Raw genomic sequence first — 11,291 nt, forward strand, 5'->3', positions numbered from 1 at the left:
AAAGATTGTCATTGATAGAACTACTCAAAGCCCAACAACAAGATTTTGCATGGGATTATCAAGACATCAAAGGATTAAATCCTACATTGTGTACCCATAGAATTTATATCAAAGAGGATTGTAAACCAATTAGACAGCCTCAGAGAAGGATTAATCCTGCTTTAAGAGAAATAGTTAAAGAGGAACTGCAAAAATTGCTTCATGCAGGATTCATCTACCCTATTCCAGATAGTCAATGGGTTTCTCCTCCAGTTATAGTTCCCAAGAAAGGAGGAAAATGGAGAGTTTGTGTGGACTATAGGGAGCTCAACACCAATACTAAAAAGGATCATTTCCCACTACCATTTATAGACCAAGTGTTAGACTCTCTAGTAGGTAAGCAATACTTTTCATTTTTAGATGGATTTAGTGGTTATAACCAAATCATAATAGCTTGAGAAGATTAGGAGAAGACCACCTTTACTTGCCCTTGGGGCACATATGCCTATCCAGTCCTTCCTTTTGGTTTATGTAACACTCCTGCAACCTTTCAAAGGGCAGTTCTCAATATATTCTCAAACATACCCCATGATTGTATGGAAATTTACATGGATGACTTTACTACATATGGAACTACATTTAAGGAGGCATTACAAAATCTGACAAAAGTATTGCAGCGATGTGAAGATCACAATCTATCCCTCAATAGTGAAAAATATTTTATGATGATGCAGGAAGGAATATTATTGGGGAATTGAATCTCTCAAACAGGTGTTCAAGTAGATCCACCTAAAATTGAGGTAATACTTAATCTTCCTACCCCTGTTAAACAAAAGGATGTAAGAAGTTTTCTAGGCCATGTAGGGTACTATAGGAGATTTAACAAAAGCTTTAGTCAAATAGCAGGGCCATTGTATTCTTTATTAACAAAGGGTGTTGAGTTTGAATGGACAGTTCAATGTGAAGATGCATTTTCTAAACTAAAAGAAGCCTTAACTCAAGCCCTTGTACTTAAAGGACCTAATTGGTTAGTTCCTTTTCTCATTCATACTGATGCATCTGATTTTGCAATAGGAGCAGTTTTGGGGCATAAGCAAGGAATTTTGGAAAATGCAATTTATTACATTAGTAAAAATTTGTAAGGACCAGAACTCAATTATACTGTTACTGAAAAAGAGATGTTAGCTATCATCTATTCCCTTAATAAATTTAGGCACTCTATAGCAGGATATCAAATATTTGTGCATACTGATCATGCAGCCATCAAGTACCTCGTGAACAAAATCTCCATTACACGTAGATTAGCAAGATGGTTGTTACTAATGCAAGAATTTGATATTACTATTATTGATAAACTTGGAAAAGAAAATGTGGTGGGAGATTTTCCAGTCAAGGATTCAAACACTAGACAATAGTGAAGTCATTAATGATGCATTTCTAGATGAGCATCTATTTTCTATTATTTCCAATAACCCATGGTATGCTGACATAGCCAACTACCTTGCCACTAACAAGACACCCCCACATTTCTCACCCAAAGAAAAGAGACTGCTAGTAGAGAAAAGTTTTAACTTCTCTTGGATTTCAGATTGCTTATTTTACACAGGTCCATATTAGGTTATGAGGCACTGTGTAAGGGAAGATGAGACATATGACATACTTCATTCTTGTCATGATGAACCTTGTGGGGGCCATTTTGTATCCAAAAGATCAACTTTTAAGATATTAACTACAGGGTACTATTGGCCACCTTGCACAAGGATGTAACTCAATACACCAGGAAATGTGATAGGTGTCAAAGAATGGGTAGACCAACTCAATCTGATGAAATGCCTCTACACCCTTAGGTGGTTGTTAAGCCATTTGATGAATGGGGATTAGACTTTGTTGGACCAATCGGTCCACCATCCAATGGTCGCTCCTATATCCTTGTTTGTACTGATTATGTTACTAAATGGGTAGAGGTCAAAGCCTTCAAGCATGCCCAAGATAATAAAGTGGTCGAGTTCTTATATGAAGAAATTTTCACTTAGTATGGAGTTCCTAGAGAAATAGTAACAGATCAAGGGGCACAATTTACTTCTACTCTAATCACAGCCCTAGTTAATGAATACAATGTCAGGCACATGAAATCCACTCCTTATCATCCCCAGGCTAATGGACAAGCAGAGGTTACTAACAAGGAGCTTGAATCAATATTAACAAAAATAGTAGCCCTTAACAGAAAAGATTGGTGTAGCAGACTCTTTGAAGTTGTATGGGCTTATAGAACCACCTAGAAAACTACCACATGGTTTACACCATTTCATATGGAACAAAAGCAATGATGCCTATTGAGTTTGAACATAAAACTTTGAGAATGACTATTTCTTTAGATATGACACTTTCTGCAACACAAGAAGAAAGGATCTTGTTGCTTAATGCTCTGGATCAAATACGAAAATCTGCCTTGCAGCATACTGAATCTGTTCAGAATCAGTGCATGAAATGGCATGATTGCTATGTCAGGGATAATTCATTCAAGCAGGGTGATTGGGCTCTTCTCTATGATTCTAGGTACAAAGATAACTTAGGCAAATTGCAGACCAGATGGTTAGGCCCTTATGAGATAGTTGAGAGATTTCCCATTGGTGCTATTAGATTATCTACCATAGATCCTATTAAGTTTAAATTGTTAGTTAATGGTCATCAGCTACGCCTATATTGTAAACCTCTGAGCAAAGATGACTTCCTACAGCAGTTTTCCACTGCCCAGCATGCCGAGATTCCTGCAGCCACATGACAGCTTGGCCATCACCACTCCATCCTAATATCCATCCCGCATGATCATAATAAATGCTTCCGCATCTTGAGGAAGCACTTTTCTGCATAATAAATATCTCCTTTTGTAATCACTCATTTCTTTCCTTTCACTTCACCCATTATCACATCACTTTCCATGCATGACAACATCATATCCTCAATCTATAGTCATTCTTGTGTGATATCAGGTACGCTCATGTGTTATTATTTTTGCTTCATATGTATAATTAAACCATATTACTTTTTATTATGATATTTTGCATACAGCTATTTAAGTTAATCCTCCTCCGCATGTGTGGACACTTGTCAAGCCTTAGGTTGGGGGGGGGGGAAGTACACTGATAATTATTTTGCTAGATAATTGTGATGTCCTCTCGAATCGCGTTGTATTTTTCAAAAATTTCTAGTTTGAGATAATATCTTCTGTTCTGTTTTGTCTATCTGTTTGGAGTTATTTTTAAGAATGTAGCTAGATTCTGACCAAGGAAAGGCACATTGAGTAAATTACAGTGCGGAACTTAGTGCAGTGTCTGAATAGATTTATGACATTATAAAGCATTATAAAATTGAAAGTGTTATCATTGCGATGGGTGGTACGCCTGTTCGACATGAGCCGACAGTCCATGAAGTTCTCCTTCTCCTTTAGGACCAAGATTGTGAACCAATATTCAGGAACAATGGATGGCTTGATTATTTCTTAGAGTTGATAGAGTTTAATGAAGAAATTGCAAGGGAATTTACCCGCACACTATCAAATGGAGAAGCTCAGGTAAAAGGTTTAAGAGTAGTGGCTACAAAGGAAAGGATAGCATAGGTAACTGGGCTACCAATAGATGGGGAGAAGTACTCAAGATCCAAGTATGCACGTAGTGCAAGGGAAGAATTTACACTTCCAGAAGACACCCCATTAGTAGTAGATAGGAAAGGAGCTAGGCGAGAATCCCTTCCACCTGAATGGAGAGCAGTGGCATTGTATGTCTTAAAATATTTAACCTGCGAAGGAAGGTTTTCATTTCTGCATTCTCATCACTTCAAGCTCCTAATTCATCTGCACCATGGAAGAAGGATGAAAGTTCCAAGATTATTGTAAAACCTTCTTTCTATAAGTGCAACAGAGACCTAGAAAGGTAGGCCTCACTCTATTTCTCACCATTGTCTAATTAAGCTTTTAGTTGAAAAATCCTTGAGAGATGTTTCTCTAATGCTCTGGAATGAATTTGTTGAAACTAGAATGTTTAGGGTAGAGCACATAGTTATAGAGGAACCACTTCCATCACAGGAACAAGAAAACCTTGTAGAACCTGGTTCCCCTCTTGAACCCTCATCCTCATTGAAATCCTTAGAACAAAATCTTCCTGTAGCAGAGGAACCCTAACAAAAAGAAGTTGAAATAGGGGTTCCTCTTCAAGGCTTAAGAAAAACTAGGGCTATTGCACAGAAGGAAAAGGGAAAAGAAAAATAAGTTGATATAGAGCAAGAGGACATAGAAAGTAAAAATGACAATGTACCCATTCCTGTAGCCAAGAAGAGAAGAATTGTAAAACTAGTTCCTATAGAAAATGTTAATATAGTTGAGGAGGTGGCTACAAGAAGTAGTCCTGCAGTTGGAAAAGGGAAAGTTCGAAAAAGTAGTGGTAGGCTCCATAAAAAGTATAAAAAACCAAGACCAATCAACCAAGCCAAAAATTACCATCTTGATCGACTCCCCAGAATGAGATCAATATAACCCGCTTCAACATGATATTCCTTCTTCTCCATCTAATGAACCTCAAATGGAACATGAAGAGGAGGAAGAACTACAAAATATGGGGGAAGAGAAGGAACTGCAGATTTAGAAAGAAGAGGAGCTTCCCAATATAGAGCAGCCACAAGAAAGAGTAGATTTTGAGAGACTAAACAGTTTAGCATCTGTTGTAGAGCAGGTTATTGAATCAAGGAGTAAAATAGAAATGAAGAAATCCAAGGTGCTTGCTCATAGACCACCTACCTCTCTTACTAGTCCTGCGGGGGGACTTGCTCTTTATTGGGAACTGGAGAAAGTAAAAATGCAGATGATAATCGACTGGCAGAAGAACGTTATTGAACAGAAGGATGAGGATATAGCCCAGCTTAAAGCTAAGGTGGAAACAATAGCCACCATTGTTCCACAACTGATGCAATGTCGAGCTCCTCCTTGTGTCTACTCTCTATATTTAAAACAACAACACATCAATTTCCAAATGGTGAGGATTGTTAGGGATTTAAGTCATTCATTATAAACACTAGAAGAATTTTATAGTGCTTTTTATACATCTCCTACGATAATCAAAAACTTACTCTATGAATTGTATGTCCATAAATATGTTGTCTCTGATGATGTTAATTGGAACCCTCTCCTTTATGTTGGAGATATTCAGCTGAGGGCTCTTATGTCATGGATGCAGAATGAAATATTAAGGGGAGAGAAGTTTCAGGTGCATCACAGGGAAGAACTTGAGCTTTCATTACCCTTAAGGGTTGAATCAAGAGAACCTAGACGATTTTATTTTGATTGGCAAAAGATTGTTTATGAACCAAACTATGTAAAGGAAATCCTACCCCTTAGGGAAGCAGTGTATAAAGAATATGAACAGATGGCTCCAAGGGAAGGACATGAAGCAAAAGAACATATAGTCCAACGCTAGGATAGCCTAACAAATGAATTAAAGCAATCTGAGCCACACTCTATGCAAAGTTACTATGAAACACTAAACAGAGCACCCAAGTACATGCACTTGGGAAGGACAAAGGGATGACATTGGCTTCCTCTCAGTTTTCAGCCTCCAATCCTCCTATGGCCACTGATGGGTTGTAGAGATAGTGACCCACCATATAGTGAAGAAGCAGAACGTACCAAGTGGAAAAGATTGGAGAAAATGAAAGGATTCTACTGGAGCTTAAAGAATGGCGGTTCTGGGTAGGCTACCCCAAGCAATTTCTAAATTAATCCCAGAATCCAAAATTTTCCTATTGCTGGAGGATCAACAAGAAGTTAAGTTAGGGGGAGATGATGAGTCTAAACAATGGCTCTACTTTTATAAATTTTTGATATAATACTCCTACTTAGGTCTTATAATTAGATGACATTTGGATTATAATGTTTTCCTAAGATGATACCTTTAAAGTGTTTTTGAAACTGGTTTAACCTATACCTAAGGGCATCATATAGTGGTTTTAAATGATCTGTCTATGCAAATATCCAAAGTTAATTATAAATATGGTCTATGATATATCATGTTAGCATTAGTATATACACATGTTGTTGTGCATGTTAACATCTTGTTGCATGGTCAGCAAAGGTGAGGAAAAGACAGATGGTGGTTCAAAAGATCATCAAGTGTGTAACCGCAATGCAGACCCAGTCAAGGAAATGCAGTTATGATTATGATTACTGGACCGGTTCTTCAACAGATTGATTAATGAAAACATTTATAAATTCTCTTAGTGGATCTTAGATCTAGGAGGTGGCCATGCTATATTTTCTCAGCTGCAGGACAAATGTTGTTCCATTGTCCTGTGCTGACTTCTTCTTCTTCTTTTGTTAAATAAATTTTGTTCACCTATTCTGTAGGGATGTGGGCAGTTAGTTAGAAGTTTGTTATAAGCTTTCCTATAAATAAAAGGGATCTCTCTCCTCTCGAGGATAGCAAAGAAAAAGATAGTATTTTGTAATACACAGTTTTCTGGTGTTATGTATGTATTTTCTAGTAAAGATGAAATAAAAGAGATCAAGTAATTTTGGATGATTAGATAAGTGTAATCTGACGTTCTGGAAGTACTCACTCAAGGGGGCCCACTTAGTGATTAATCCTTGGTATGTTTTAAACTAGTTTTCATACTTCTGTTATAGTTGTTTTCTATAGTTGTCTGTTCCTGCAACCATAGGAAACAGTTCCTGTGTCTGTTCCTACAGCCATGGCAACAAAGTAGTTCTTGCTGCTCTCCAGAACTTTATCTTTTAACAATAATTGTTTTAAGGTAATTTCCAGTTGTAGGATTAAGTATTAGTTTATTAGAGATTCTGTGTGTTTACTTTAAGAAGAATTACTTTCCTGCAATTATATAAAATGGTTGCAATATGAACTTGGTGCACATACAGTGCTAGCCCATTTCAAGTTTACGTCCCTAGTTGATAGCTAAATGAGCCTTTTCCATAGGAAAATTTAGCTAATTAAGGATATTCAATCTCTGAATTGTGTTTTATCACTTGGTTACTATTCTAGTTGTAGGGACCAACACTCTCTATCACACACACACACCCACCTTCTTCCTCTCTCTCTCTCTCTCTCTCTCTCTCTCTCTCACACACACACACACACACACACACACACATCTTCTCTCACTCTCTTCCTTTGCTTCCCTTCCAATCCCTCTCTATCTCCCCATCCCTCCTTACCCCTATCTCTCTCACACACACACCCACACACACACATCATCATCTCCATCCATCCCCCTTCTTCATCTCCCTCTCTTCCTCCCCCTCCCTTCATCTCCCTCTCTATCTCCCCATCCCTCCTTACCTCTCTCTATCTCCCACACACACTTACACACCTCCTCTCTCTCTCTCTCTCTCATGTGCACACACACACATGCACACATTCTTCCTCCCTCCCCTCTCTTTCTCTCCATTATTTCCCTCTCTCTCTCTCACATACACACACATTACCTCTCTCTATCTCTCACACACACTTACACACCTTCTCCCTCCCCCCCTCTCTCTCTCTCTCTCATGTGAGCACACACACACCCACACCTTATTCCTCCCTCCCCTCTCTATCTCTCCATTATTCCCCTCTCTCTCTAACACACACACCTTCTTCCTCCCTCCCCTCTCTATCTCTCCATTCTCTCTATCTCTCTCTCTCTCTCTCTCTCTCTCTCTCTCTCACACACACACACACACACACACACACACACACACACACACACACAAACATATCTTTGTTGAATAGACCAAAATAATGAGAGGAGGGGTGAATCAATATTCCCAAAAATAAATTGCACTGATAATTTGAAACTTATCTTTACCTTAGATATCCTTAGCATGAAATGAAATGAGAAATAGAAGTAAAATACACAACATACACAACCATAAAAGAGATGTCAAATTTTTATATATGGAAAACCCAAATGCGAAAAACCAAGGAGAGGGTTAACTCTCAAGATAATATAACTAGTTATATGGGATTATAAAAGAGGCTCACTGATGGAGGGTTCACTTCCAAAAAATAAAGAAATGAACTGAGAAAATTGCATCTAAATATGCATGGGATCAATTTTTGTTAATCTCAGACAACACATCAATTGTTTGTAGTGGATCCGATTAAGAAACTCTGCAAATCACTTTGCTATTTGCCTGCTCCAAGATATTATCGCACTAGATATTTCCTTCTCTTTTACTCATTCAACATTAACTTCTTTACTTTATCGTGACCACCTTGCTCTTCACTTTATCGCAATTCATCCATCTCTCTCATATGAAACCTAATATGGCTATGTATATATGAGTGTAACAATAAGAATATACATGTCAGCCTCATTAAAATTTTCCCCAAAATATATTTCAATGGTTAAATCACACTTTACAAACACTAGAGAAAAACATAATCTTTCAAGGTCGACCTGATCCGAAAAGAGAATATCCTCGAATTTCCACAATAACATACTATTGGAGCATACAAACCACAATCTAACTCAACATTATGAGGTTAAAGATGTGAAAAATGAATCATCAAAAGATTATCATCAGAATTGAAGAAATCAGAGGAAACTGGAGCACGAAAAGATGGTCAAAAATCCAGATAATGACTTTCAGAGCACCAACACCAAAAATACAACAATCTTTGATGATGATAATAAGCATAACAAAATTGCACTACCGTATCTGTATCAAGACACAAATGTGTTGGACTGCACCTTTGAAATAAGTTAACTACATACTATCTGACTGCATGAACGATTAGAGCATGAAACCAATTGCCACAACCAACACCAAATCTATCATATCAAGATAAATCTATCCTCATATCGACAATACACATTTTCATAGCAATCAACATGTTTTCAATACATTAGCAACAATTGCTCAGCAATAACTGTTTGTGCGACATATTCAGACCAATCCAGATCACCGAGTTTGACATCAATGACAACTAAGACAAGTATTTCTAATGATATCCCCCTTTATCATTGATGAAAAAATAGTTATATCAAAAACTTTCCATAACTCCCTCTTAGATAATGCTTCCTTATTTCTCTAAGATTCCAAAATTCAAAACTCAATATTTCTTCTTTTCTCGAAACTCAATGTTTCTCCCCCTTTGAAATCAAGGACAAAGGGTAACAAAAAAAGGGTTACCAAAAAGAAAAAATGGACTGCAAAAGAAAGAATGCTTCACTTATATTTCTTAAAAATTCTCTTATACTTCTCCTTCAATTTTGGAAAGAAAATCTTCCAAGAGTTTATTGCCAAATGGAGACAAAAACTCAAAGTGTCATTCTTAATTATTTCATCAAATACTTTAGATAAGGAACAAGGAACATAAGTGTTCCGCCCACACTTCTCTAGCTCAATAAGGAGACTAGAAAGATGTTCTAACCTAGCCTCAAAAATCTCTTTTACCTTCAAGAAAACATTCACCATATCTTCTTTTTGCCTCTGATAAAATATAAGCTCTGACTGCAGAGAATTAATATTCTTCCTCTGTGAACCATCTCCATCACTGAAAATATTAAATTATTTATCCATGGAATTCAACTCGGATTCAATAGAGTCAATCTTAGCTTTGAAATGTTCAATATCTCCTAGCCATTGGAGACAATATTTGTGCACTCTACCTACTTCTGCAACAGTCTCTCATATTCTTAATGTCTTTTGATAATCTCTTTTAAGCATATGCACTCTTCTTTTCCATGTCATCATGAACTTCATAATTTGCAATAGGTGCCTCAAGAGACTGCTTCAATTGATCTTCAAGAACTTCACACAAAATATTTGGCAAGATGTTTGCAAGAATACTAAGAGAAATACTATTCTAGACCAAGTAGACAACTAGAACTTCTTCAATCTGATCTTGATCATAAGAGGGTTTCTCAAGCCATAAATATTCAATCTTCTTCATTCCATCAAATTCCTTAAGCACACTCAAAATAATCTCAATGCTACAGGGGTCATCATCCTCTTTACTGTCTTCAACTAAAGCCAACCTTCCCTTAGCCACTATAGGAGCTTCCAAATCATCTAGGGAAATAATTTCTTCTTCTTTACCTTTCAACTTCTTCATCTATTCCAAAAAGGATACACCAATTCTCATTTTTGAACTTCTACTACCGGAGGAGGGACTTTTCTCAAGGGCACTGATAATGCTAGGAACTAGACTAGAAATCAACTTCTTCTAAAGGTTTATGAAATGACTCTTACATGCTTGATCTTTATCATTCAAACAAGCTAGATATTTGTAGATTTTCTTTCCAACAAAGACATTTTATTTGCATACTATATTCTCCTTCAAGGGTAAAGATCTTGTGAAATAAAACATTAAGCACACAATTAAAGAACCTAACTGAAATGAATATCCCCAATCTAATGTACTGCGAACATCAAGAGAAGTATCTAATGTCAACAACTAAAAATGAAACAACTATAATTCAATTATAAAAACTACTAAACTTGTTTTTACAACACCATTCGTGAATAAAGGTTACCTCGTTGTAATGCCTTGACGAACTTCACCACAAGGAGTTGATGTCGAAGGTCCAACACCAAATTATTTAACATCCAAAGTGATCTATGATAAAGCCATTCGTGTTGACTATTCACATGTAATAGTTAAATTATTTACTGGATACATACTTGATCACTCGATGGTGTCGTGTAAAATATGGTTGGGGGAATGTCATAGGTAGTATAAACACTCTACCCCTACATTTTTTTCATAATCATTGTACTAATTTAGTTATTCTAACATTTCAAAATTAAATGAACTTGCAAAAATTTACCTAGGTATCAATGTCGAATGTCTCATTCAGCATGGACTTTGTCATGACCATATTCTCTATAGTAGATGGCTATTGTGCAGGTAGATGCTGACTACTATCAGGGTTATAAGTGCAAAGGGCCCCACATGATTGACAATAGTGAGCTAGAACTTGAGGCCTATAAGATTCACCTGCATCAACATGTAGTAGAGGCTTGGCATACTATATGAGGGTCTGAGTCATGAGCTAATGGACTCTAAGGTATCCACCTTGACACTGTCCTTCACAATGGAAGGAACTATCATGTGCTCCACCATAGGTCTACTCAAGGGTCTCAGTGCTAGGTTTGGGTTGCACTATGCCCTTGCTTTATTGTGTGAGGATCCCCCACCCCTACCTTGAAATTTTAGGTTGTCAAAATAGTTAGGGATCTCATTGAGGAAAAACTCACAATAGAGTTTCCTCAAAAAGTACTGAGGCACCTCATGATTATTACATGGTGGTTGATCAAAAGC

The 11,291-nt window shown here is 37.1% G+C and overlaps 1 protein-coding gene across 1 annotated transcript; it reads left to right on the forward strand.

Annotated features, from left to right (window-relative positions):
• The first annotated feature begins 2,269 nt into the window (after positions 1–2,269).
• LOC131875190 (uncharacterized) lies at positions 2,270–2,761 on the forward strand. The gene has a single exon (XM_059219239.1). It carries the CDS (start codon positions 2,270–2,272, stop codon positions 2,759–2,761), a length of 492 nt encoding a protein of 163 aa, XP_059075222.1.
• The last annotated feature ends 8,530 nt before the right edge of the window (positions 2,762–11,291 follow it).

Source organism: Cryptomeria japonica, chromosome 4, assembly GCF_030272615.1.
Source record: "Cryptomeria japonica chromosome 4, Sugi_1.0, whole genome shotgun sequence".
Taxonomy (NCBI): domain Eukaryota; kingdom Viridiplantae; phylum Streptophyta; class Pinopsida; order Cupressales; family Cupressaceae; genus Cryptomeria; species Cryptomeria japonica.